The sequence below is a fragment of the Scedosporium apiospermum genome (assembly GCF_000732125.1).
Source record: "Scedosporium apiospermum strain IHEM 14462 chromosome Unknown SEQ_SAPIO_0055, whole genome shotgun sequence".
NCBI lineage: Eukaryota > Fungi > Ascomycota > Sordariomycetes > Microascales > Microascaceae > Scedosporium > Scedosporium apiospermum.
In genome coordinates this window covers 157,535-184,768 of record NW_015971756.1, presented here as the reverse complement: position 1 = coordinate 184,768, position 27,234 = coordinate 157,535, and the positions used below count along the sequence as shown (strand labels likewise).

At 54.0% G+C, this 27,234-nt stretch overlaps 7 protein-coding genes and 5 pseudogenes across 7 annotated transcripts; 7 read left to right on the top strand and 5 right to left on the bottom strand.

Annotated features, from left to right (window-relative positions):
- Positions 1–112: 112 nt before the first annotated feature.
- Positions 113–1,312, bottom strand: SAPIO_CDS1269 (uncharacterized protein; the record flags this gene model as incomplete). The annotated part of the gene is made up of 3 exons (XM_016784576.1): positions 113–575; positions 707–1,234; positions 1,290–1,312. The coding sequence occupies 3 exons, from the start codon at positions 1,310–1,312 to the stop codon at positions 113–115; spliced, it is 1,014 nt and encodes a 337-aa protein (XP_016645692.1).
- Positions 1,313–2,151: 839 nt separating this feature from the next.
- SAPIO_CDS1268 lies at positions 2,152–3,060 on the top strand (annotated as a pseudogene; the record flags this gene model as incomplete).
- A 570-nt stretch (positions 3,061–3,630) lies between these two features.
- Positions 3,631–5,261, top strand: SAPIO_CDS1267 (Mitochondrial import inner membrane translocase subunit tim-50; the record flags this gene model as incomplete). Its single annotated transcript, XM_016784575.1, has 2 exons — positions 3,631–4,566; positions 4,629–5,261. The coding sequence occupies 2 exons, from the start codon at positions 3,631–3,633 to the stop codon at positions 5,259–5,261; spliced, it is 1,569 nt and encodes a 522-aa protein (XP_016645691.1).
- Positions 5,262–5,846: 585 nt separating this feature from the next.
- On the bottom strand, positions 5,847–7,556 carry SAPIO_CDS1266 (annotated as a pseudogene; the record flags this gene model as incomplete).
- Positions 7,557–8,353: 797 nt separating this feature from the next.
- Positions 8,354–8,770, bottom strand: SAPIO_CDS1265 (annotated as a pseudogene; the record flags this gene model as incomplete).
- A 397-nt stretch (positions 8,771–9,167) lies between these two features.
- On the top strand, positions 9,168–9,620 carry SAPIO_CDS1264 (annotated as a pseudogene; the record flags this gene model as incomplete).
- A 1,589-nt stretch (positions 9,621–11,209) lies between these two features.
- On the top strand, positions 11,210–12,656 carry SAPIO_CDS1263 (Proline dehydrogenase; the record flags this gene model as incomplete). The annotated part of the gene is made up of 2 exons (XM_016784574.1): positions 11,210–11,715; positions 11,831–12,656. 2 exons carry the CDS (start codon positions 11,210–11,212, stop codon positions 12,654–12,656), a joined length of 1,332 nt encoding a protein of 443 aa, XP_016645690.1.
- A 177-nt stretch (positions 12,657–12,833) lies between these two features.
- On the bottom strand, positions 12,834–13,566 carry SAPIO_CDS1262 (uncharacterized protein; the record flags this gene model as incomplete). Its single annotated transcript, XM_016784573.1, has 3 exons — positions 12,834–13,142; positions 13,234–13,356; positions 13,420–13,566. The coding sequence occupies 3 exons, from the start codon at positions 13,564–13,566 to the stop codon at positions 12,834–12,836; spliced, it is 579 nt and encodes a 192-aa protein (XP_016645689.1).
- A 1,892-nt stretch (positions 13,567–15,458) lies between these two features.
- Positions 15,459–16,313, top strand: SAPIO_CDS1261 (annotated as a pseudogene; the record flags this gene model as incomplete).
- Positions 16,314–17,020: 707 nt separating this feature from the next.
- SAPIO_CDS1260 (uncharacterized protein) lies at positions 17,021–19,763 on the top strand (the record flags this gene model as incomplete). Its single annotated transcript, XM_016784572.1, has 2 exons — positions 17,021–17,508; positions 17,669–19,763. The coding sequence occupies 2 exons, from the start codon at positions 17,021–17,023 to the stop codon at positions 19,761–19,763; spliced, it is 2,583 nt and encodes an 860-aa protein (XP_016645688.1).
- Positions 19,764–21,145: 1,382 nt separating this feature from the next.
- Positions 21,146–22,200, top strand: SAPIO_CDS1259 (uncharacterized protein; the record flags this gene model as incomplete). The annotated part of the gene is made up of 2 exons (XM_016784571.1): positions 21,146–21,727; positions 21,817–22,200. 2 exons carry the CDS (start codon positions 21,146–21,148, stop codon positions 22,198–22,200), a joined length of 966 nt encoding a protein of 321 aa, XP_016645687.1.
- Positions 22,201–22,989: 789 nt separating this feature from the next.
- On the bottom strand, positions 22,990–26,356 carry SAPIO_CDS1258 (Kinesin motor domain-containing protein; the record flags this gene model as incomplete). Its single annotated transcript, XM_016784570.1, has 3 exons — positions 22,990–25,969; positions 26,074–26,193; positions 26,277–26,356. The coding sequence occupies 3 exons, from the start codon at positions 26,354–26,356 to the stop codon at positions 22,990–22,992; spliced, it is 3,180 nt and encodes a 1,059-aa protein (XP_016645686.1).
- Positions 26,357–27,234: the final 878 nt, after the last annotated feature.

Genomic DNA, 27,234 nt, shown 5'->3' with positions numbered 1-27,234 from the left:
TATTCGCCGCGATGTAGTATTAGCGCTTCAATAAATGAAAAACAATTCCGTTCAATCGTGTCAAAGTCGTGCAACATTATTTTGTTTTTCTTTTCTTCTTTTCCTTCGAGGTCTATATCATTTCGCTACCCTTCTCCTTCACTACCTGGTCCATAAACTGCCTCACCTGCCTGCAGCCGCTCACGCCCACAGCCAACAGGCCCTCTAACCTGCTCACCTGAACCCTACTCTCACACACGACAACAACGACCTTGTCGCTGGCGCCCAGCGTGGCCACGGTCAAAAACGGCAGCTCCTGCTCCTCTTGCAAGTTAAGGTCGAGGAGCGGATCGGCCGAGTCGTCCTCGGCGGCGTAGGTGGACGTGGAACCCGACGTGCAGGCGGCGATGTAGTCGGTCATGGGGATGCCGGCGTCGACGAGGGCGAGGGTGGACGCGTTGATGAGGGCAGCGAGGAGGGAGCCGTCTTGGGAGAGGACGTGGAGGGATACGTGGATTGTGCTGTGGGGGAATAGGTGGGTGTGGAGGGAGGCGGTGAGGGCGTTTGAGATGGTGGCTTCGAGTTCTTGAGTGCGCCTGTTGAATTCCGATTGTTAGCATCGGGATATTTAGGACTCCAAAGGTGCGCGCTTAGATATGGGCAGCGCATTGAGGCCGCGCCGTAGAGCGACTACGACAAGAAAGAGAAAAAATAGACATCAACATACTTGTCGTTCCGGGCTCTCTTCCTCCGATCCACAGAACTAAAGCCCGCAATCACAATGTTGACGCTGACTTGGGCGTGGCCCGATTGTGTCGCTCCACCTTTCCTCGGCGCTTCGTGAGGACCCGTCACGACGCACATGACTTTTGTATGGCCCATCTCGAGGTAGCTCGAGCCGTCCGAGGCGTGCTGGGTTCGGATCTGGCCATTGAGTCTCCGGAGCTCGTTCCACCGGCGGCCGTCGACGCGGAGGAGGGCGAGGGAGTAGGTTGAGGTGTCGAGAGACATGGCGTCGGTCGTATTTGGGTCGAGGTTGGAGGTTTCGTTGCGGCGAGGAGAAGCGGTGGACGTTGAGATGCGAAGGTGAATTTTTGACTTGGATTTCTTCAGCGCCGTTTCGGGGTGGGGCTGGTGGGGGAGCTCCTTCCGGGCTTGCTCGTTTGGCGATTGTGTTGGTTGATTGGTGGTCGTTTCCTCCTGTTTCTCCACCGGGAGGTACACTGTACTGTGGTGTACTTCGTGCAAGTTCATCCTAAGTCACACCAACTGTAACAGGATTGAGTGATTGCAGCATCCAACGATCGTACTTCGTAGGCGCTACAGGGTACATCGTGAAATATCCTCTAAAATGGCTCAACTGGGCGTAGCCCTTCTCCACTGTCTCTGCATCTCTGCACTATAATTCTGGTACGCTAGTTTTGGGTCGGTCATGTCTCTGGACCGCTACCACTCTTTTGGCTATGCAAGATGGGTTTCATCGCTCCTGCCGTTCACACTGTTTGGATAAACATCTTGAGAATGTTGGAAAACGACTCTCTTTGTCTCTCCCGAAGTGCGGATGCAAAGTATCTCGCAGATGTCCCGCATCCCCCTTTCATACTTCGTACTGTTCTCCGCACAGATTAGGCCTAATTAGACAACACCTTATCCGGCGCCAGTCTGGGCCGATGGACAAGGTACCCTCTGGCTACCCTCTGGCAGGAGCTCACGTGTCCCCAAGTGGATGATCCCATCCTCAGCCGGTCTGGGGAATTGCAGCCACCAGTCCCAGTCAGTCCCAGTCCGCCCACGCCTCCCTTTGCCTCCGAAGTCGTTTCCCGATTCCCATACATATCGTCATCACTCGCCGCTGGCTTCTTCCCCCCTTTTCTCCCAATTCATCTCTGCTTCCAACAACACAATCGCGATCAAGATGGCCGCAACGAATGCTGCATTCTAGAGGGTGGATTCCCCCATTACAGACAATTAACAATGGACCACCCTCTGGTATCTGACTCGTCCAACGAGACTTTGCTCCTCATCTGCAAGCCCCAATTCCACCACGTGTGTTGAATCTGCTCATTAGCGATTGCCGCATAACCTCGAAAACAGCGCGCATTATCAAACTTTCCAATCGACTAAAACAATCCACCAAGAAGAACTGCAGGCGATTGTGTGAATTCGTCCGCCATGGCCAGACGATCCAAGGCGTCGAGGGGTCTGCCGACCCCGGTCGCTTCGACCTATTCCACCCCCCTCAGTTCGGCGTACCCTACTCCGCTCAGCTCGGCCTATCCGTCTGCGTATCCTTCGGAGGACGAATCCGACTTCGCTCCCGCCCCGAAGACGCGACAGAAGAAGCCGGCGCCTTTCAGGTTCCTCGACCTCCCCGCCGAGCTACGTCTCCGCGTCTACGGCTACCACTTCGCCGACATCGCCGGAGACGTCATCGACCTCGACCCGGACAATTACAAACGGATCCATCGAAAGATGGCTCTATTCAGGACCTGCCACCAGGTCTACTACGAGGCGTCGGCCTTCTTCTACGGCAGCGCCACTTTTCGCATCTTCCCGACCCACCCTGGCCGCTTCTTCAAGACCAAGAAACCGCTGCTCGCCAGGCTCTCCCCGGCCCAGCGCGCGTCCATCACGACTCTTGAGCTTCGGCTCGGACCTGGCTGGAATAGGCCACCCCGCGGGTGGGTCGTCAACGAGGCCCTCGGCCTCCGCCACTGCATTCAAGCGCGGAAACTCAAAGTTTTCGTCGAATGCGACCCCAGCGACAACATCTTCAACGGGTTCCGTCGCGCAGACGGTTTCTACGAAGAATTTTCCCGTTCGTTGCTGCAGGATATCCTCAGGGACATGCCGTCCGTCGAGGTTATCGAGTTTGACGCCTGGAAAAGTGTGAAGAAGTCTGGCGCCATGATGCGGGGGCTGCTGGAGTCGGTGCCCCCGCGCTATACCCTAACTTGGGGCCCCGAGAGGGGATGGACTGATAGTTTGGATGAGGAAGACCTCCAACGCTCTAACAACCTTGTTGCCGATATTATCGGGTTTGATCAACTCTCACTTGTCAATGCAATTGCAGCAGCCTAAGTGGGATTAAGGGAATAAGGCGTACATGGACCGAATTGGCTTGTTACTTTTTACTTTGATTTTTCTTGGGGACCAGGGAATTTGGGATATCGATATCTTCTCTTGAACGGCTACTTTTTGTGTTTAATGGGCTCGCTCCTAGTTTAGCTTTACTAGTTTCGCTGACGACCAACACCACTCAATCATGAACTTGCCTGCGTCCTGCAGGACAAATGCAACTCGCTTGAATTAAAAACGAACAATTGAACAGTCTTCATTGTTACTTTTTCGCCTCCCATTGAGATCCTTGAACAAGTATGAGGTACAGCGCTGTTTTGCGCTCTCGCGCTTGTGACGTAATGTACATTGTACCCTGACCAAGTCCAAGTCTGGAATGGCGTCGGTTAAATATCGGCTCTAAAACTTTTGGGTGGCATGGAAAGAGCTTGGAACCCCCAAGAAAAGTTCGTCATGCCATTATAATTACCGATTTTCTGGCCCAGCTCTTGATCGAGCGAAAAAAAAAAAAAGAATTAATCCGCCTCACCTCCTGAAATCTAGTGGTGAACGTAATTCCCCCCACAGATCACCATGCTTTCAAGAGTAGCGCTACGGCTCGTTCGTTCGAGCCGCCCGGTTCGAGTGTCACCACTCCTCGCCGTGTACGCTGCGAGGTCGCGAACTTTTACGTGGACGCGGACATTGGCGAACAATGAGCCTCCGCGGAACTCGAGTCCCGCCGAGTCCAATTCATCCAAATCAGAGAACCCGGAATCCTCAAGCCCCTCAGAAACTTCGAAACCAGAAGCTACGGATTCGCAAGCGGCAGAGAAGTCTGACATTGATTGCAATCAAACTGATGCCGAGGGCAAGCCTGCCTTCCGTCTTCCCGACCTAACCCAGGGTATCCCATCTACCCTCGAATACGAAACCGCCGGAGCCACGAGGTCCGCACTCACTGCCGCGCCCGGCGAGGATGGCCGTCGTGAACTTCCCGATTCAGCCTACATCTCGTCATCCGACAGGAAACAACAAAGCTTCGCCAAATGGTCCTTCATCTCAGCGCTCGTCGGCATGGTGGGCGCCGTAGCCTACCTCGGCCGCAACTGGGAAGAGGATGAGGAAGCAAGGTTCCCCGAAGCGCCAAACGGATGGAACCCCGCGGCATGGTGGAAGCGGGCTAAGACGCGGTCCAACACCATCGTGACATATTTCAGCGAACCTGCCTTCGAGACCCTTCTGCCCAAGGTCGATCCCATGCTTGAGAAGCCTTATACTCTGTGCATTAGCTTGGAGGATATGCTTGTGCATAGCGAGTGGTCTCGTGAGCACGGTTGGCGGGTGGCGAAGAGGCCTGGCGTCGATTACTTTTTGCGGTATCTGAGCCAGTACTACGAGCTGGTTCTATTTACTAGCGTGCCTTCTGCGATTGCTCTTCCGGTTATCCAGAAGCTCGATCCCTTCCAGATGATTATGTTCCCTTTGTTCCGTGAAGCGACCAAGTACAAAGATGGTGAATTCGTCAAGGTAAGCACTTCCCATACCTTCTCAATTAGTAGCTCCCTGCTAACCTTCACCCTTTCCCCCAGGATCTCTCCTACCTGAACCGTGACCTTTCCAAGGTCATCATCCTCGACACCAACCCCGCCCACGTCAGCGCCCAACCCGAGAACGCCATCATCCTGCCCAAGTGGACCGGCGACGCCCACAACTCCGACCTCGTCTCTCTAATCCCCTTCCTCGAGTACATCCACACGATGCAATACGGCGACGTGCGCAAGGTCCTCAAGTCCTTCGAGGGTCAGCACATCCCCACGGAATTCGCCCGCCGCGAGGCCATCGCCCGCGCCGAGTTCCAGAAGCAGATCAAGAGCCAGAAGGCCAGCCGCGCCTCCTCGGGCGTCGGCTTCTTTGGGAACATGCTCGGCCTCAAGTCCTCCAACATGAGCATGATGGTGTCACCCGACGGCGAGCCGAGCCCCAGCGAGGCTTTCGCCAAGGGTAAGATGATCCAGGATATCGCGCGCGAGAGGGGCCAGCGGTATGTGGAGGCACTAGAGAAGGATATTCGGGAGAATGGGGAGAGGTATTTGAAGGAGCAGCAGGCGTTGATGGAGCAGCAACAGCAGGAGATGATGAATAGTATGATGGGGTCCTTCTCGACCATGTTTGTCGATAAGAAGGATGGTCAGGCGCCGCCGCCGGCCCCTAAGAAGGATTAAGAGCGAAGTTGATGGAGAGGGTGTGTGTGAGTGGATATATACGGGTTGGGATGTTACGAACTGTCGACATTAGGCGATCTGGCATCACAATGGGGTGTTCTTCCTTTTTTTTTCGTTCCTCTCTTCTCCTACATTTGCATGTCTGTCCTTTTCTTATTTCTGGTTCAAAAGGGGCGTGCGGAAAGATTTTGGAAGATGGGAGGTTGAAAAACATCTGGCATAGAGAAACGTATATTTCTGTACTAATACTGTACCAATATAACTCTAGATTTAAAAGATTGAAGATTGACGACATGATGTGTGTATGTGTATTAAATATGTTATACCCTGGCTCATAGCAAAGGACTTGCTTCCATTTTCTGGCGGACCCCATCCACTCATGCAAACTGAGACATGATAGCCTCCAAAACACAACATCCTACTTTCGTTCTACGGGATGGGGACGCCATTAAGGAGCAGTCCTGGTCGTGAGCTGCTCGAGATCACAGGTCTAATAGAACAGTGACAAGAAAAGTGTGATGTAAACATAGTTAAGAAATGCTAGTGTGTATGCGTATGGAGCACTCTCTAAATACCAACTTTCATTTACAACTTCTTCCTCTGCGTCCGACCAGCAGACCGGTCGCTCCTCTCCTCCTCTAAACTCAACCCCGATACAGCAAGCCCCATGCGCAAAACAATCCCCACAACGACGACAAGATCCAAAATATGCACAAGCCACCACGCAAGCGGCGTGCCCAGCCTACACTCGGCATACTCATACTTCCACGTCCAGTCCTCCTCGTCGAACCACATGCTCAGGAGGCCGGCATTGCCGTGATGATCGCCCATCATGCTCCTTACTGTAATCTCTCTCACGCCGGGATGTCCGGCCTTTCCGGGGACGCCGCGCGTCTCGGCGTCGTTCCACCTCATCGCCTCCCAAGACCTCTCGGAGGACGTCGTCCCGTTCGTCTGGTTAATGAAGTGATACGTGTCGCAGCCGGCGTGATCATGCCCGTTGAGTACGAGCCCGCGCCTCCCCATGCCACCACCGGCAGCGAGGACGTTCCCGCTCAGGCCGAGCATGCCCTCGAGGATGCCCTTGCTAGCGGGACCGGAGAGGAGGTTCTGCTCCTTGACGCCGCCTCCCTCAGCTTCCGTGTGGAAGTCGAAGAAAGGGGAGTCCACGCAGACGCCGGCAGGTTTATACAGGGGGATATGCGTGAGGATCAAGGTGAAATGCCCCACGAACTCTACGGCCGACGCCGTGTTGATGACGTCGTTGATGAATTTGTAGGTTGCGTCCTGGAGGGGCACGCTGATGGCTGGTGTGTCGAGGTTCATGTCGTTGAGAACGACGATGCGCAGCTCGGGAATCAAGCGGTCGGAGTCGATATTCGCCTCCTCGTCGAAGAGCGAGGCGACGAGAGCCGGATCAGTAACGGGTAGCTCGAAGCGTAGTTCGTAGTTCGCCTTGCCGAAGACACGTTCGAAGCGGGCGAGGCGTTCCTCGGTGAGGTCGCCGGCATAGCCAATGTCGTGGTTCCCCGCGACGTTAATAAGTCGTCGGCGCCATTCCGTCGGATCCCCTAGGCCCTGCGAGGAGCTGCTGTCGTTGCCCGTGGAGGGCTCGAAGTCGCCGAGGTAGCCGGCGATGTCGTACTCGTCGGCGGGATATTGGGCAAGATCATCCGGGACCCGCTGCGTACCTGCAAACACGCGATTCCAGAAGCGGTTCCCGCGGCGCTCGAACTCCTCGTCGTCGATCCATTGGCTTCCCAGTAGGTCGCCCAGCACGGTCGCGTGCGTCGGGATGGTCCACCAATCGAGGGTGCGGTAGATGTGGGCGAGGTAAAAGTCGTTTCCGAAATGATCGATGCGTTTGCGGATTGACTCGAGCTCATTGGGGATATCCTCGAAGTACACGTCCACTAACGAATGCATAATCTGGCGCACGCGCTGGCGCAGGGAATAGTGCTTCGTCTTAAAGGTGACATGGTTGATCAACTTCTTCAAGTGCGGCATCACGCCGAGGTACACGTTCGGGATGGAGGTATCCCCCTCGAGTTGCGGATCGCCGAGCGTGAGGAGTCGGAAGGGGGCGCGGCGCTGCGCGAAGCTGCTGTCGAGGGCAACATGGCGGTTGGCGGTGTCGAGGAAGGCCGAACGGGCGGAGTGCGGCGCGGGGAGCGGGAAGGCGCATCCTTGGAAGATGGGGTAGAGGTAGAGCCAGATGGTGGAGGCTATTGCGATGGGGAGGAGGATGGGGAAGAGCAGGCGAAGGCCATGGCGGAGGAGGGCCGCGATCAACATCTATAATAGCGGCATGTGGTGAAGCCGGGGAGTAAGTGATGGGCGGAGGGAGAGGGAGAGGGAGGTGGAAGAAGGGATGTAGTGTACAGAGGCTGAGGTCTGGGACACCCTAAAACCGCGATGAAGAACCCAAAAAAAAATTAGCAAAAGAAAAAAAGGAATCAATGTAGAAAAAAAAGAGTTGGAAAATTAGTTGAAACGAAGGGTGGTGATGTAACGAAGAAACTTCAGGGGTTGAAAAATCAAGGTTACCTCCCCTGGCAAGGGTCAAAATAAACATCGAATCAACGGCAAGTCCGATGGGAAGGAACATTGAACATTCCAGTTGACAGGCGCATGTGAGTGAAATTAATGTTTGGGTCTCAGCTCAGGGTTCAGCGCTGACTTCCTCGGGGTTGCTTCCAGTGCTTCCAGTGGCTTATTAGCGGTGCCACTCGGTGTGGGGATAAATGCATGGGATTGCAGTGGGCAATGTAGCACTGCGGACTTCTGAGACACTAATATTACAGTGGTTGGTTGGTCGTGCTGCTTCAATCTCCGAAGGTTCAATGTTGTGTTGCTGGATCAATTGTGTCTCGTGGTTGGTTGGTCTAGCACTGCGCTAAGACCTGGTGTGTTGATCGAATGATGAGATCATGGATCTCGATATCAATTCTGGAGATCAATTGCAGAAGAGAAGCCCGCTCGCCCACGGGAGATGTTAACGAAAAGGATCAAATGTAAAATTCTCCGTTACTCCTTTGCAATCATCAAATGTATAGCCCTTGGTCATTAAAACATTAATTCATCGTCCCAGTCTAGGTATCTCCATTCGCATCCGCCTCCTCATCATAATCATCCAACGTCGGCCAATCGACCAGAAACTCCACCTCGTCAGGCTCCCTCCCGTCCTCGTATATCGCAAAAGCCAGAACGGTATTATCGGTGATTCCTTTCTTAACGGGCGTGTCCTTGTCCGAAATATCGAGCGGCTTCCAGCCGTCGGCGGGGTCGACGGGGTTGTTAAGGCGCGCGTAGTATACCTTCGTCGTGGCGTCGCTGGGGGGAATGGGCGTGGGTCCTTGGGATGTGGTGAGGGTGCCTTGAGGGTAGCGCTCTCGGAGGACGTCGAGGAGCTTGGTGTTGATGTCGGAAAAGGGTTTCAGGGAGTCGACGAAGAGGAAGATGGTGTGCACGCCGTGCTTGAGGCGCAGGGAGAGATGTGTTCCATCCATCTACAGATTGTGAGTCAGTGCAAGAAGGCAAGTAGGGAGGGATAATAGTACCTTGAATATTAAGTATGATTCAATTCTCACAATGTAGAGCTGGAAGCTGTTGTTAAAGATAAGAACTCAATCCTGGATATGCTCGCATGATGATGCGTTTTGGGGACCTGGAAAGATTAGTGGGGGAGGGGCCATGGGTCCATTGAAGTTGCGAAATCAGGTGACCTCGCGTTCACTGGAGTCCACCGAGCCAAGGCCAGGCTCAACCGGTGATCACCAGCCTAGCTTCATGCATGGTTGGTCAAGCTGCAAACTACAAAAAAAAGAGAAGAAAAAAATTAAAGCATCTGAATCCAGCCCAACACAACACCACAAAGAGCCACCCGGCTCTCGACATGCCGACAAAATGGCAGCGATAAAAACCCCACCAAGTCCGCCGACCTCAGAAGACATTACCGCCAAAGACCTACGAAGATGGAGCCCGCACGAATACCCCCGACTCTCGATGAGCACACCCTCCAGGCTGGCCCTCACGGCGCTGGGCTCCTTCAGCATCGGCATGGTCCTCGGCGCCGCGCACGGTGGTAAGATGGCGCAGCTGCGATTCCGCGCCGAGCACGCGCACAAGATGCCGACGACGACGACGGACTGGTACTTTTACCACCGGAGCAAGAACTACCACGCCGCGTACGGCGGTCTGAAGGAAGGGTTCAAGATGGGGAGCAAGCTGAGCTTCTGGGCTATATCCATGATTTGGCTAGAACACACCGTGGACAGGTATCGGGGGAAGTCTGACTTGCTTAGTACTGTTATCGCCAGTCTTACTGTGTCGGGGGGCTTCAGTCTATGGAGTAAGTAATAATCGTGCCCCGAAACCGGTCATATTTTTCGAAATGTTTGATCCTTTCATGCATGTTTACGGGGTTCGATCACTGACACCAGCCGGTCCAGATCGATTCCCGTTGACGACGACCGCGAGGACCACGAAACAAGCACTTGCATTCGGATTGGTCTTTGGCGGGCTGCAGGATGCACTGGCTCTGGCGCGGGGGCAGTCTATCGGGTATGTCGACTTTGTGAGGCGGCGTTTGGGGAGGTCTGGAACCACTAGCCCGACACCCGAGAAGACGTGACAATGACGCTTGTGAGCGGGGGTTATGGATGGATGGAAATACCGCAGGAATTTGCATGTGCTATCAGCTCATCTGCATGAGCGGCAGCCTTTATTCCCAGAGGCGTCCACTCACAGGGTATTCCTGCCCTGCTCGGCGAGGGCGGGCTCGAGTGGGTGATGGGAACCCCACGACACCCATCGGTTAGGGCAACTGGCAGCGCGAGTTGCAGTTTGTGTTCCTCAGGCGCATTTGCCGCCGATAGCCCATCCACACCGCTCCAAAGGCTTTATGATCATATTTTTTATTATTCTTCTCGGGCCACGAGACACGAAAAGTCCGATGACGGATGGGACAGGTTGCTCTCTCCACCCCGGCGGCATTGGAATCAACCGGCGATTTCCTCGCTGGAGCTAAGGCATTTAAGGCATTGTACACTACTCACTACACTAGCGGCAGTATGGAAATTGTAAGATGGAACTATTTCGTGTTTGATTCGCCAATTCCCCCACTCCCAGTTCCTTTGCTCGGCGGTGTTCCTGACCCGGTCCACATCGCGGGGCTTCGGGTTCTCGTGGTTGAATCGTTGATGACGGCGGCTAGACTCGGCATATGCGCCACGATAAGCTAAAGCAGCCGCCACCTGCCGGGGTCTCCTATCAAATCATCGACAAATGGGACGCCGATCGGGTACCTGTGACGCAGTGAAAGCCTCAACCTTATCATCACACGTTCCGTCTCGAATCGGCTTTGGCCATCAGATGCAAGCGGCTCATGCAATTGCAGCTCCGCATTCGCAGAGGTGGCTTCTCGCCTTAACCAAATAGTAGATAAAGGGTAGTCGGCCAAACTGGACCTGGACCCTCCTCCTTAGTTAGGTATGGCGAGATTGTATTGTCTTGTATTATTGTACCCTGTGTTATAAGCCTTGCCTCCCATATCAACCCTCTTCTCGCCGCCTCCTCCATCTACAACTGTTAGGTTTTAGATTATACTTTTTTCTCTCTGTGCCTTTCTATTTCTTGTCTCTGCGGCTTCTTTACATAGCGTCTTAATTTTCAACACAATACCCTTGACGTAGTACCACCACCCAGTCTTGCTGCAACTGATCTGACACGGTCCAATGTCTCTCCAGCCCCATCGCCTTGTCCATACCGGGCGACTTCGGTTCCAACCATGGCGGACTAACGGCCATCAAGTCTCTGTTTTCCTTACTTACTCCCCCCAAGCGCCATTTGTCTCTCGGTGTCTATCCTCCATCCCGGCCAGGAAACACCAGCAGTCTTTCGTTCGCTCGCAGCCAGTGGCACCCAGCGTAGGCACCTACCACGCAAAGATGGCCGAGACCGAAACCCATCATTCTAACGGCGGAAACGGGCCTCCGCGTGGCCACGAGACATCCCCGCCTCCCCTTGCGGTCCTCCCGTTGAAGATGGTGCTTCGCTCTCTCGCCATTTCCACCATCTCCTCTTCCCGGCTTCTGCTACCACCCTCACTCTCCATTATGTCTCTCCTTGCTTCCTCTACCAATCCTTTACTTAACCCCGATAAGAACCCGTTTCTTCGGCTCTTCATCAAGAAGACGTTTTACGCCCAGTTTTGCGCGGGAGTCTCCCACGGCGAGGTTGAGCGGACCATCACTAGCCTCAAGAATCTCGGGTTCAGCGGGGTTATTCTTGGGTATGCCCGCGAGATCGTGCTCACTGAGGACCAGCTCAAGGGCTTATCCTCCGTCAAGGGGCTCGATGTCGAGGAGTGCGTCAGGAACGAAGTCACTCCGTGGGCTGAGGGAACGATTGAAACTGTCGACTTGGCCGAGCCCGGCGATTTCGTCTCGCTAAAGTAAGTGAATTCCTTTCTAGAATCTGATGAATAAGAGAGAAAAGAAAATGGGAGGAAAAAAAAAAAAAAAAAAAAAGGAAAGAGATAAGAAACAGAAAAGCTAACAACCCAATAGGTTTACCGGCGCTGGTCGACTAGCCATGGCCAGTCTCACCGCGAGAGAGGCACCTCCGCCCGAACTTGCTAGCGCAATCGACGCCATCTGTTCTCGTGCCGTCTCGCGTGGCGTCCGTCTCCTTTTCGACGCCGAACAAGCCGCCATCCAGCCTGGAATCGACGACTGGACGCTCTCGTACATGCGAAAGTACAACACCAAACCAGGCCATGCCTCCATCTACGGAACGTACCAAGCCTACCTCAAGTCCTGCCCCGCGACTCTCGCGGGACATCTCCAGAAGGCGCAAGAAGAGTCATTCACATTGGGCGTTAAGCTTGTTCGCGGTGCCTACCTCGGATCAGACCCTCGGCACCTGATCCACGACACCAAGGAGAACACCGATGCCTGCTACGATGGCATCGCCGAAGGCGTCTTGACTCGGAAGTGGAACGAAACCCTCTCGGGCTCGGGAGAATACCCCGGCGCGAGCCTCATCCTCGCCTCTCACAACGCCGAGTCGGTCCTCAAAGCCCGCGAGATTTGCGAACGCGGGGAGGCCAAGACGGAGATTGCCTTCGCGCAGTTGATGGGTATGGCGGACGAGGTCAGCTGCGAGTTGCTCCCCGCGGCGGGCAAGAAGGAAGGAGGCGCTGCTCCTGTGCCAGAGAGGACGGGCGTGCAGGCGTACAAGTACCTTGTTTGGGGAACGACGGGGGAGTGCATGAAGTATCTGCTGAGGAGGGCGTACGAGAACCGCGATGCTGTGCAGAGGACTAAGGTTGGGAGGGATGCCATGTGGGGCGAGCTTGTGAGGAGGGTCAAGGGAGTTTTTGGACGGGGATAGATTTTTCATTTCGTCGATTTTGGGAGTTTTAGGTTAGCGTGCGCTGCGTGTCTAGACAGCGGTGATGAAATTATTTTATGAAAGGTTGGATAGGATATACTAGTAGCATCCATAGAATGTTGATGATTTTTACTTTCTATATTGATCAGACACCTTTTTCCCCATACATTGAAATCTCTATACACCACGCAGCGCCATGCTGCCCAACACTAAAACCTCCGCCTCAGCCTTCTTCTCGGCCTCCCCCATCTTATCCAACCAATTCAGCCCATTCAGCTTGTAATACTTCCTCACCTTGGGCCAGTCCGTCAGAGAAGCTATGTTCTCGTCCGTCGGGGGCAGGGCTTCGCCCTCGACGTGGGTGGAGAGGTGAGTCCAGATTTGGTCGGCCGAGAGCGGGGGATTGGTCTTTGGGTGGGTGATTTTGAGGACGAGGACGTTTTGGGTTGGGGGGTTGAGGCCGAAGCGGCGGTAGGCTTCGGAGATCTAGGATATGTTTTGGTTAGGTATGTGGAGGGCGTTGCTTCCTTGCTTGCATGCTTGACGAGGATAATTTTGGGAAGTGAGGAAAACGTACGTTGGTGGAGGGATTGAGGTTGACCACTATTTCCGAGTGGACGTTTGGTGTGAGGAGGGAGTCGTTGAGGAGGGCGTTGATGGATTTGTAGGCGGCTGCGAGGAGTTGCCGCCTCGAGACGACCTGTTTCACGGTTAGTTGACCGTGAGCTCCGCTCCAGCTAAATCCCGATGAGATTTCACTCACTATTGATGCGTCTATAAAGGCATATTCAAAGTCGGCATTGCGGGCTAGTAATTGGGAGTGAAGGAAAGCCGCGTTCTTGATGTTCTTGAAGAGGGCGATGTGGACAATGCAGTCTGTTGGAAGATGTTCAAGGGTGAGCGAGTCCATGGCTGGGTGCGACTCTTTCTCCTTGCTTCGGTCTTCGGGTCTGACGGACTAATGAGTTGGAATGAGTATTGCGCGTGACTTTAGTCGTCGGGTAGATTCTGGCAGGAAAGCTGGAGATTTGGAACAGATGTTGATGAGGTGAACAATTTTCATGGGAGACCAAAGGAGTAGGGGAACATTCATCGGAACAAGTCTAAGAACAGGTTCACTCCTGCCTGAAGCCCAATTGCACTCTTGGCCACAATATCCTTTCAAAACAGGTGTATTATTCTACTTTCACCGAACCAAATATACCCTTTCCAAACAATAACCCATCCACTCTCCCCGTCTTCTCGCTCTCTCGGTGTCGAGATTGATGCGTCTGGCCAACGTCGCTCATGCCTGTCCTGCTCAGAGCTGCCCCGCCCCCGCTTCGAAAATTTGGTGGGGCCTGACCGAAGCTCGTTCTCCCATAATTTCGTCACGTGAAAACGCGGTTCTCCGCGTCCATCCATGATGGCTTGGCTTCTCATCACAGTCACCGCGTCGTCTCATCCCACCCTGATGCATGCTCGTCTTTACCATCTCTTTCCTCGACAAACGCGCTATTTCTCACGGGCCAGGCCACCCTGTCCTGCTGAGCAGTTAAGCAACTGCCTCGTGCCTGGTCAGAGGTGAAGTAATATGGAAAAAGTGATGAGAAGGAGAAGGGTTGGCGAGCTGTGAGTCGAGGCGAGTGTGCCTTGTTACTTGTTGGCTCCTGGATCACAGGGTGCTCGTGGAAGACTTCGCCTCCGTACGCCATGCGGAAGTAGATGTTAACTCCTTACCAACTTGGTAAACTGAACATGAAGCCTCAAAGTGTACGCTGTTGGTCGAGGCTGTGTGATGCCCTCGGCCTTTATCGCGGCCAGCCTCATGCTTGCTAGTTCATGAGATCACTGCGCGAGATCCGGGCGACCAACGGCTTGCTGCCTGGAGACAGAAGAAATCCAATCGTTCAGGACATGCTCTGTCAGTGGTGTTCATCTATATAAAATCCTCGATGATTCCCTCGTCCAGCTGTAATTCCATTGCTTGCCAACCTAACAACCGATTTCCCAATATCAACTCAGTTCTACTACTTGGTGAAGTAATACCGTGTTAAGATCTACTGATTGAAACCCTCTCATCAACAGGTTGGTCTTCTTCCTCCGTTTTGTGATGCAGTGAACCCTAGCCATATGGGCAGAACACAACTAACAGCGTCAACATCAATGGCAGAATGTGCACCAACCTTATTATCGTCACCCGCTACACCAAGTGTACCAGGGCTTGCGACTTGACTACCACGCAATTTATCAAGTGCGAGCAAGCACTACAGACTGGCGTTACATGCGCTGTTCCCAAGTCACAGAGGGCCGGTCTCCGAACTAGTCGCACCGAGTGCCCGACACACTGTGATGAGGGTTACAGTGATAAACGATATTGATTCTTCCTCTCTTTTATATTCCCTTTTTTTTTCTTTTTTTTTTTTTTCCCTCTTCTTTTCTTTTTAATTTTTCTTTTCTCCCGTGTTCTTTTTTTGCTCTGTCTGGAGTCGTGGACAATGGATTGAGGGGTTCCAATGAGTTGGTGGGAGCCTGGCTGCGGGGCTGAGTTCAAGTTAGTGGAATAAGAGCGAGGAATTGGAGGATTAATTCTGGAATGGTTTCTTGCAATTCATTTGATGCGCGCACGGGTGCTCCCTCTACGCCTTTCTCGCCAACAACGACTTTCCTCAGGCGCTGAGGGAGTCGCTGCCCACTGTCTTTCGAATTGTTCTGTTCTTTCATTGCATATTGCCTGTTGGAAGCGCTATTAGCCTTAGATTAGTTATAAACCCTTACCTTTTCTCATCTCTTGCGCCTTATTCTACATTTACCAGAAACGGAATGGAGGATCAACCTTCCTTCCAAGTCACGGCGCCACCTCCTAAGTCGCCATCCCCAACCATAGACACAAATCCGGCGACTTACGACTTTATCATCGAGGCGAAGGGCGTAGAGATAGTGGCCGTGGGCGCAACTTCCTTTGTCGAGCGTCTTGCCGACGGTAACATCATCAAAACCCCTCTTCAATCTCACCACCACGACACCACCGCCGAGCTTACAATTGAAGCCAAAATCTACCAGCGCATCGGGCCTCACCCGCGCCTCGTCCCAATTATCTCCTGGGACGAGGCGGAGCACGCTCTAACCATGGAATTTATGGCGAATGGGACACTGAAGGACTACATTGAGGCGCATCCTGACGATATCTCGACAGCGCAGCGCCTTCGCTGGGCTAGGGAAGCCGCGGAAGGTCTGCAGCTCGTACATGACGTGGGCGTGGTGCACTACGACGTAGGGCCGCACAACTTCCTACTCGATGAGAAGCTCAGTCTCAAGATTTCCGACTTCGGAGGGTCGTCCGTCGACGGATCGCGGCCCTCAATTTGCGCCGGTATTCGTTACGCGCCATCTGATATCGCGTGGCGTCGCGGTCGGAAACCCGACCCGGCCGGTGACTTGTTCGGGCTCGGCTCGACGATTTATTACATCTCCACCGGCACCGAGCCGTTTCATGATGTTGAGAGCGAGGAGGTGGATAAGCGCTTCGCCGCGTGCGTGTTTCCGGCCGTTGATGAGGTTTTAGCGGGCGATGTTATCTGGAAGTGCTGGATGGGGCGTTTTGCGTCTGCGAGTGAGGTCTTGTCTGAGTTGACGGCTTTATTGGGGAATAGTACAGACAATGGGGTGCCGCCCTAGATCATGAGACGGCGGGCCTTTACTTCTCCGCAACTCCATCATATCGCAGGATATCTCTCCTGCCCATTGTCCCGGAATGCGTACCTAGTTCCCGACTCCACGAGGATCTACCAATATGAGGGGCCCTGTGAGCTTCCTCGCGCTCCTTTGTGGAATCACTTCATAGCTATCACCCGTAAGCCATCCAGTGGCGTTGAAATGCGCCGATCCACCAGCTCAAGAGCAGTATTCTCGGCAGCAGCAGCAGCACAACTTTAACAGAGAAAGTCCCCGAGTCGCGCCGAGAAAACAGGGCGAGTAGAGTGGAAGATGGTGGGAGAAGAAAACACTAGCTTAGAAGAAGGAAATGGAAACCTTTAAATTCGAGAAATTTGAATGCAAATGTACATGGGTCATATACATCTTGCAGGCTGCAAGTCTCACATACAAATGTTAGGGGGTGACGGACAGCCTCCAAAATAGTGCCGAAAGTGGCGCATGCTGATGGATGGACCACACCCTGCAGCTGCGAGAAATGTAGGGCGGACGACAGCCAGATCGCCCTGCGCACTTCCGCTTTCCTATCCGGCCATATTTCGTCCGTGGCGCAAGGCGAACCACCACCGCAGCCGCCCATGACCCCATTTCTTCCTCTCAAAGATGAATCCGTGTGGCGACTTGGGATCTGACGTCTGCCCATCCTTCGTGATCCGTTGAACCTCGCCGTGATGGAAAGCCTCGCTGCGTTTGGGCTAGCAGCGAACATTTTGCAATTCATTGAATTTGCCACAAAAGTCGTCGGAAAGGCCAAGGCTGTCAGGACTGGTCGAATCGAACCCGCAGATCTCGAAGTGTCCAAAGTAGCAGAACGCCTTGGGGAGTTGGCGAGCGCAATCCGAGCCAATGCAGAGAGTACGGCGACGGCCCCGGAGCGGTGCCCGGAGCATTACCCAGCGGAGTGCCCGGCGCGGTGTCTGGAGCAGTGGAAAACGAATCGAGCCATCCAACATGTGTGTCAGGGCTGTATCGAGGCGGCCGACGAGCTTTCTAGCCGCCTTTGGCTTATACCAACGACGGGCGGTCGCAGTTTCTCACGCGCCAAAAGCTACCGAATAGCGTTGAAATCCGTATGGGGCAAGGCCAATGTCGATACGTTGTTTCAGCGACTTGAGAGATTCAGAGGCGAAATCAACACACTGTTGATAGTATCCATCCAGTAAGTCCACAACGTACCTGAAACCCAACACAACACACGGATACCCTGTAGTGGGACTAGATCACGCAAGAGACATCTGGGGCATTGCCCCAAGCCCCCGGCTATCTCAACTATCTAAGCAAGAGCGAAACCACTAACTCCGCACTTGGGTAACACTTAGGACTCAGCTTCAGGATTCGCAAACTTCGCAGACTTCTGCCTTTCAACAGCTGCTTGACTTGAGCACTTTATCGATCGAGGAGCATGCGGCTACTCAACGGCAAATCGGTTGGGTAGGCCAGTCTCACAGAGACTACATCGCCAAAGAACATACAGAAACCCGGCACCAAATCCTTTCGGCAATCTCGAATCTTGCGTTGAAAGGATTGGAGATGGACTATCCAGACGGACTTAAGATATCCTATCACGTGGCACAAGAGGAAGCGAAGAAGTTTGCCCGAAAGATGGTGGCGGATAGCTTAGCATTCCCCGCCATGGATCATCGATATGACGCCGTTCCAGAAGCCGTCCGTGGTACTTTTCAGTGGATTCTTTCTCCAAACGACCAGGATTTCGCCAGCTGGACAAACTTTACCCGTTGGCTGCAGGACTCTGGTCGATCTGGCGTGGATCGGATCTACTGGATCAACGGCAAAGCCGGGTCGGGGAAGTCGACGTTAATGAAGTTCCTCGTTACCCACCGGGACACCTACTTGTACCTCAAGAAATGGTCTGGCTCTGACCAGCTTATCACCTCACGACATTTCTTCTGGAGAAAAGGCGTCGAGTATGAGAGGAGCATCCCTGGGCTCTTAAGGGCCATGCTGGCACGTGTCTTTGAGAAGTGCCCTGACTTGGTGAGCGTTGTCCTCAAGGATCGCATCACAGAAGCAGAAGAAGCCATTCGTGACCATTGGTATATTACACAAAATGCCTCTGCCTCAGCCGCCTTGACCTTTCTTCCAAACTTACGCGAGCGGATTCAGACTTGGTCTGCCGGGGATCTTATGGAAACCCTTCGCCAACTCACAAGCACGGCAGCTCCAAACACCAAATTCTTCTTCTTCATTGACGGGCTGGACGAGTTTGAAGGCGACTACTCTGAAGCTTTGGATTTTTTCCAGCAGTTATCCGAGTCCCCGAGCGTCAAGCTCTGCATTTCTAGCCGACCACTACCAATTTTTGAAGCTGAGCTGGGTAATGGGCCAATGCTAAAGCTTCAGGATCTCACAAGAAACGACATCATTAGGGTGGTGAATCAGAAACTTCTCGGCCACCCGGCCATAAAGAGGCTCAGTATGGCACATCACGATAGAACCGTCAACCTCGCAAAAACGGTAATAAAGAAGGCATCCGGGGCGTTCCTTTGGGTTACACTCGTTACCAAGTCACTGATCATCGGTCTTATCAACCATGACACGATTCACGACTTGGAGCGTCGGCTGCAAGAGCTCCCAGTGGACCTGCTGGACCTCTACTGGCATATGCTGGGCCGTATTCAACCGATTCATCTACAGAATGCGGCGCTTTTACTCGAGATATCTTGTCGGGTTCCGGAGCCTGTTTCTGCTGTGACATTGTCCTTGGTTGACGATGTGGCCCAACGTGGTGGTAGCGTGGCCATTGATGCCAACCCCATGGCATTAGAGGAGAGAGATAGGGAGGAGAGAGTCGCCAGGCTCTCGCTCCGTCTACAAACGATCTGCGCCGGGGTTTTAGAGGTTCAGCCGGATGGTTCTGTTGGATTTCTCCACCGGACTGCAGGGGATTTCTTCGAACTGCCAGAGGTGCATCAATACCTTCGCGAAGCGTCGAAAGACGATGAGTTTTCGGCAGACGTGGTCCTCCTCCGCGCCTCAGTCCTGAACATTCTCTGGCGCACAGATTGGACGTGCGGGGATGACGGCGATATTCATTATTTCTGGGACACGGTGGAATGTGCGCTACAAGCGGCCAAGAGAGCCGATGAACGGGGAGATGGCCTCGGGCTCAGGCTGATGGGGTTGTTTGACCAAATCACAACAAACCGATGGGCTCAGCTCCGTGAGAAGGACCAGGATTTGGTGCACTGGAGCAACTTCTTGGGATCTGCTCGTGGTGGTCTCGGTTTCCGCAAGCTACGACTAGAGACGTTTCTTGATTGCGCTGTCGTCTTCCAGCTCACGAGCTTCGTTCGTGAGCATTTCATCCAGATGACTCGTACTTATCAAATGGGCGGTTTCGGCAAACTTCTGCAAATTGCAATACCACCCGTACTCACTACTGCCGAGTTCTAACCTCGTCCAGCGCCCCAACTGCCAAGTCCGAAATTGATCGAGTTCCTTCTTACCCAAGGTCTCGCGGCGAACGGGACGGATGCGAGAGATTCACCATGGGTTAGGGCCCTCAACCATGCGTATACCGATTTCAATCCCAATCCCCCATCTGACGCAATGACGACATTGCACTGGAGGGAGAAATATGGCCGAACCTGGTGTCAGGTTTTGCGACTGTTTGCCGAGCATGGTGCAGACCTATCGCAAACTTTCACAACCGAGGGTGGGGTGATGCGTTCAGCGGTTGCGGTGGCGCGAGATATTCTCTCTCATTTTAATACGACCCACGCTTGGGAGTTGGAAGTGTGTCTCACGAGTATGGGTGGGGTGTATTTTGCCCAGACGAGCTCTGGAAGACATGCTGGTGTCGCAGCCAACAAAACATTCCAAGCAACCCATCTTGCGCCGAGACAAGGTGCTGATAAGATTCGGGGAGTTAGGACTTTGAGGTCAATAGCCACGTCCCCGGGGGTTAGAATGAGTCTTTCCGGAGCCTTCAGGCAGACGAACACATATTTCAGAGATGAGTTTGGGATGCAAAGGGACGCGGGTTAGCTATCAAATGTAGTCATGTTAGAGTTGATATTGGCGTCCATCCAGAATGGCGATTTGACAAATCCCTCTCAAATAGAAGCAGAGTAATTGAGAGCGCTCCTTCTGTGCTTGTAGCTGTCGTCGACTCGTATATTGATGTAGGCGGGGCTTACTGATTCTTCAGTTGCCATCACCAAAGAGGTCAATTGATGTTTGCGGAGGGAAGTGGTACTTGATATTTATCAAAAGAGGGGCTCTCTCACACCGAAAACAATGAGCAATGAACGGGATAGGGGCCTACACACGTGACGAGATTGGGAGGAATCAGAAAACCACATGCTCGACCTCCATCGATATTCCAGTCCAGACAGCCCCTTCCCACTCCCACCTACCCACATGGACAGTGATCTGGATCTGTGCATGGCATGTGAGTTTGGCGCCCACTAACGTTGCACAGTATGGGATGACACGGTTCTTAGCAGGCGCAATGCCCCTTCCTTCCTTCCACTTCCAGCTCTCCCCGAGCTAACCCGCAGAGATGTACTCCCGTACTCCCGTACCCACATCTCGGTACCTGCCAATCAGTCAATCAGATCAGCCCAGTTCATCGACCCTTCCCACTTTCAACATCATCAATCATCAATGATTGCTCAATCCAGGTACCTCACACGTCGTACCTCTCCATACCCACCACCTCCATCACCCGTTCCCACTAGACCCCCCCAAAGCTCCCCATCACACACGGGATCCTCCGTCCAACCCGCAATATCCACACCCGCATCTCAAGCTCTCTTACATCCATCCCCCAAATGTCAACAGATCACCACGACCCGGCCCAAGACGGCCCATCATCAAGCTACCCACCACCCCCAACAACCGACGCCACCATCGACATGATGACAGCCGCCGCCGCAACCACAACAATCAGCCCCGAGCCGTCACGGCCGCCCGAGCCAACCCCGACCGCGACGCATCAAGTACACGTAGGGGAGAAGCGCCGACGCGACGAGGCGAGCTACGAACAACACGACCCCGCGCTGTTAATGGCCGTCGCGGCCGACGCGCGAAGAGGCGAAGAAGAAGGGGGCGGAGGACGGGAAGCCGAAGTTCATCAGCAGGCGGCGCAACTTCCGAGAGAGATGTCCAGCTATCCGGACCTTAATCTTGAGCTCGATAGACAGAAACGACACAGGCTGGACGAGGAACAAATACAAATCGTACAACAACAGCAGGCGCAACAATCATCACAACAACACCCAACGCTATTGCAATCACCTTCTACGAAACCCCGAGGTCGCAGAGCGGCTAATGCCCCGGCCGAATTCTCCCACGCCATCAAGACACGACAACAAACATACACTAGGACAGGACAAGCTTGCGACCGGTGTAAAGTACGTCAATGCCTCCCACCTTTTTTAACCATCCTCCTTCCTCTCCCCACCCAGCGCAATTGACCAAAAGCTCACCCCTTTCAAAACAGGTGCGCAAAATAAAATGCGACGCCCTCCCCGAAGGCTGCTCAGCCTGCACCACCGCCCGGGTAGAATGCTTCGTCACCGACCGCGTCTCCGGCAGGACCGAACGCCGCGGCTACCTCCAGGAAGTCGAGCGCGAGCGCGAGCGCATGCTCCTCTACATACGCGACCTCGAGCGCATCATCGCCGGCGGCACTGAGATGGACATCCGGCCGTCGCCTTGGACGGCGAGTTTACCCCCAGGTGGGGAGCTCGCTGTTACGCCGGTTGTTGTGGACGGGGATGCGCAGGCTGGTTGGGAGCAGGTTGGGTCGGTGCTTGTGAGGGGGTTTAGGATGAGGCATGGGGTTCTTATGGATGGGCATGATGGGGGTGAGAATCATGCGTAGCTGACTGACGGGGCCTGTTGGTTGTATCCTTGAGTGGAGGCTTAGATCGGATGAGGTTGGGTGTTTTCTATGGTGTTTTTATCTGGGATCCTTATGGTTTGGGAGGACGGGACATACACTTACTTCACTTCATTTGAGGTTGAATCATTTCTTCTTTTTCTTTCTTTCTTGGCCTTGTTGGTCAGCTGGGATATAGAAAGCAGGCAAGCCTAGGGATTTGGCTTCCTGCAACGAACTGGGAACAAAAAGGTCTAAGAGGACTGGGGGATTTATGTATACTATTAGTGAACGACATGAAGATTTGCCATGTAACATACAACAGCATGGTCAAGACATTGCCAACAAAGTTCACGAGCCATGATGAACCAGGACGAGCCAAGCATTGATTTCAAGTGAATAACGCAAATTGAATTATTAGTACAAGTCCCACGGGAATGAATACTCTAAACAATCTCGAGAACAACAGAAGAGAAAAAAAAAAAAACTTCAATCTTGTTCCATGCCAGGTCCCTAAGGAAGAGACGAAAAAGAAAATGAAGTAAACACCCAAGGAAAACAAAAAAAAGCCTAGACGCCAAAGTTTGCATCAAGTGCAATGGGTTTGGTCAGTAATGAATCCCTCCATCCCAATATTCATCAATGCAGCTCAGCTCGACGAACAAATTCTTCATCAAGCCATTGAAAGCAAAACAATTCAAAGCCCCATTCTCATCATCAAAACCAACAGAATCATTACACAACATGCATCTTCCAAACATCATAACGGCGGCAGAAGGGTATCATTCACATCTACCTCCACGCAAGGCTAGGCCGAGGCGCCCTCGCAGCCACACCACCAATGGTAACCCGCCTATTCTTCGACACCTCCAACGCGCCCTCTCGAGCGGTAGGGCTGGATTCGACCCGGACGCTACCACCAAGGTTCATCCTCCGAGCCTGCCCGGCAGTGAAGGCGCGCGTGACGGACTTCACTTCGGGAGGCGAGCAGCTGATGGGCGGGCTCTTCCTCCTCTCACCGCTGTTCCTCCTAAGGCGCGAGATGCCGTTCGTCGAGGACGGCACAGACGACAGCGAGAGAGAAGGGCGGTGTCCGCTTGCTCGCTCGGCGGGGACCATGCCGCGTTTGGAGGCGGCTGCGGAAGACGCAGCAACGGAGGGCAGAGTCAGAGAGGACATACGACGGGCCGAGGCGGAATGGCGCTTCGCCGAGTACATAGCCGAGGCGATCTTTCGGGCGTCGAGATCAGAGGTAGACTCGCTATCGGACCCCGAGGAGTTGCCGCCGCCGTTCTGTTCGGGCGGGTTATTTTCGTCGAACGAGTTGCGGGCGATAGGTGGGCTCGCGATCTTAGAGGGCCGCACGGGAATAACGCTCGGGGGAGACATGTTGGAGGACCGCGTCACGTCGAGCGATCTAAGCGGCGCTGTGAGGCTGCCCTCCGTGTTCGGAGATGATGACGCGGCGGCGAGGTTGAGCGAGAGAGAGGGAGCGACGAGGACGGGGGAGTTACTGTCGCGCTGGGCGGAGGTGCGCCCGGACTTGGAGAGGAAGCCAGCCTGGAACCTGTTAGGCTTGCCAAGCTGGATGGTAGGCTCGAGGATTTCGAGGGAAGGACTCGAGTCGGAGGAGTTGATCTCTTGGATAGTCTGGATGGAATGGGAATGAAAGACGGTCGGGGACGGAGGAGTATGTCTTGGTGCGGGAGAGTCAACTTCGGAAGTTGACTCGTATGGCTGTGGCGTCTTCTGGAATTCGACGAGTGGGCCATCCTCGCCGTCGTCATCTCGCCATCGTACCGTGCGTTTGGAAGGAGACTTCTTTTTGGGCGTGAAGGTAAGGGGTTTCCTAGCGGCGACAGGGGCCTTGCGGCGCTTGGGCGAACCCTTAATGGGGGAGAGGGGATGTTGCGGAGCGACAACGATTGGAGCCGGCGCGTTGAAGACGGGTTGGGGGACATCGCGGGGCGCATCTCGTGCCGGCCGCCTCTTCTTGGGCGTACCTCTCTTGCTGGGTAGGAATGCATCGATCTTGGGCGGCGCGCTGTCGGGCCTGACTACGTAGTTCGCGGCGGCCACGCCTGATTCAAGTAGCTTATGGATGATGTTCTTGGCGTGGGCCACGGCGTCCTCCTCGCTCATGGAGAGCGTGTCAGACAGCGAGGAAATAATCTCCAGTTGCGCAGTCAGTAGAACCTCCATGGTACCCCTGTCGGCACCCTTTTCCTGCTCGAGCACTTCCCGGTACATCTCCTTAGAAAATGTGGTCCTGAGCAGCTCCGCTTCCCTCTGGAGGGTGGCAATCTGCGAAGAGTTATCGGCGGTCTCGCCATCGGGAAGAAGTCGGATACTATGCTGCAGCGCGGTGTCGATGACTCGCTCCCAGTTCGAATTCTCGAGCCTCTGATGCAAGTGATGTCGACTGGTCTGCAACTCAGCTAGGATGCCGTTGGCGGTCTTTTGAATGGCTCGCAGCGAATCGGGCATGTCCTCTTCCGAGGCGCCCCGCGACTCGCAAACGGCATCAAAAGACGACAGCCACGCCTCCAGCAGGCTGATGCGCCTCTCGAAGGCCTTGAGCCGTTTCAGGCTCGCAATCTTCTCCTGGCGCTGCTGCAGCGCATTGTCGTACGCCGCCCTCAGCCTCTGGACGCCCTCGCGCGTAGTTGCCTCCTTCTTCTCGTGCTGCTTGCGGAACTTGGCGAAGAAGATGGACTCCGCCTCCTTTTGTTGGGCCTTGAGCTCTTTGATGAGAGCCATCTGCTCGTCGATCTTGACGAGGAAATCCTTGACGTGGCGGTTGACGTTGAAGACGTTACGGGTGACCTTGGTCTGGATGTTCTTCGCGCGGTTGGCGTACCTTAGGGTGTTTTGCGTCTCGTCGAAGTGGGCGCTGCTGGGGCTGACGCACACAATCATGACGGTCTTGCAGTTCCCGCCGAGCGAGAATTTGAGAAGTCGCGTTAGCTTGCTGTTTCGGTAGGGAACATGGTTGCGCTTCCTAGGGTCGCAGAGCGCATTGATGCAGCTTCCGAGGGCCAGCAAGGACTTGTTGATGTTGGCGCCCTCCATGAGACGCTCGCCTCGATTCTTCGTTGCGCTAGCGCGCTCGGAGCCCGCAAGATCGATGATGCTGAGGGTGGCCATAGTATGGGGTTCGCTAATGTCTGCATTGCGGTCACGCTGGGCGATATTGATCTGCAGCACGGCGTGGGACCGAGAGGATGTGGCGTTGGCTGCGGTGGGGGAGACTGTGCGGTACTCGTTACCGCGGACAATTATGTCCATAACCTCTTGCACGTCCTTGGGGTGGTGGCTCGTCAGGCCCGCAACGGTGACGGCGTGGTTCAGGTCCTCTCGAAGGGTCAAGCCCTGCTTGCTGCCGCCAGGCACGAGCAAGTCACGGATGGTCTCATTGTAGATCTCGAGGTATGACAACGACAACTCGGTGACCTTGTCGTCGCTCCGCTCATGGATCTTCTCGAAGAGTTCTTGCATTGTCAGAAAGATGATGCCAGGCTGCTGAGGGGTTCCAGTAATCGTGTGCGTCTTGCCACATCCGGTGGCACCGTAGGCGAATACCGTGGCATTGTAGCCGTCAAGGACGCTGTCGAGGAGCTGCTTCGTTGTGCCCTCGTACACTTCCGTCTGCGTGGCGTTGTCATCGAAGATGCGGTCGAAGGCAAAGACTTGGTCCTTGACCTTCTTGCCGGCGGGGACGACGGATCGGGAGAATTTTTGGACAGGGTTGTCTTCTGGAGGATCAAACACCCTTGCGGAGGTTAGCACATAAACAAATCGACGTGCTCCCCCTCAATCCAGCCAAACCGGGAGAGGGGGCGAATTGGTTGGTGACAGAGAGAACTATCTACTCACAGGCACCGGTCGTCAACGACCTTAATTACTGATCGGAGGCCCCTCTGGTGTAGTTTCGGCGCCGGAGCAGCGGCGAGCGAGCCGTCACCTAGAAATACCGTGCTATCATCTGTCCGAGCTCTTGAGCATCTCCAGTTAGCATTACCAATGCGAAGCAGCAGAGTGCCAGAGAGACACTAGGGAGGGCGAGGGAAGTCTCTCACAGTTGAGCCGCTTCTCTAATTGTGAAAGGACGGACACGAACAGTGACCGAGATCGAGGACGCTCCAGGGCCAGGCGCCATGATGGATTCGCCCGGTTTGTGCTATCGTTCGGTTTCGTCTGCAGCTGCGTGAATGGAAGGGTGTTTGGCGGTGAGAGATACGAAATAACGATTTGCTTTCTAGATTAGGAACAGAACAAGAGGGTTCGATGTTGATGCGATTTCTTAGGTTTCTTCCGAAATGATGCGAGAAGAAGAGAATCAATTGGTGAAGGAAAACATTGTTTTGCTCCTGGATCCTTTCTCGGAGTTGTTTTGTTTCGAGGAACGTTGCTGGATGAAGCTCGGAGGGAACGATGGGGCTGGTCAAGGATTCACATTGCAGGCAGGAGCGGTCAAACTCCTGGTCTCTTTTCGTTGACCTTTGTTGACGTGTTGTATTCTTGGGCGTGGAAAATGCCCCTTTGCACCCCTGTCAACGTTGCTGAGGGAACGGTTTCATGGGAATTTTAGTGGGTCTTGCGCCTGGGAGCAGCTGGAGCATGAGTGGCTCGCTGGACGGGAGGGGATGTACCTTGGTACATAATGACTAAGCGGACTTTTTCTTCATGTCCACTCAATGTTACTCATTCAGCTTCCTCGAACCTTGAAATCGGCGATGCAGAAGGATAATCTGTTTGCTGGCCTCTCTTCTAGAATGATTGTTTTCTTGTCGTGTGTCTGCCTTCACGGAAGTGCTCTCTAACTTCAGATCCGTGGGTTCCTCTGCTGCCTGCATCCACCGCCCGTTCTTAGCAACCATGGATAACTCATCCCATCATCAATCCCCGACCAAACATCTCTCTCCCGAGCCCAGACTCGATGTGCCCGTCCAGTGTTCTAGTGTAACAGAACCAGAGCGAATACCACTTTTGTATTCATGGGTCAACTCACGCTGTGGAGATCAGATGATCCCGATA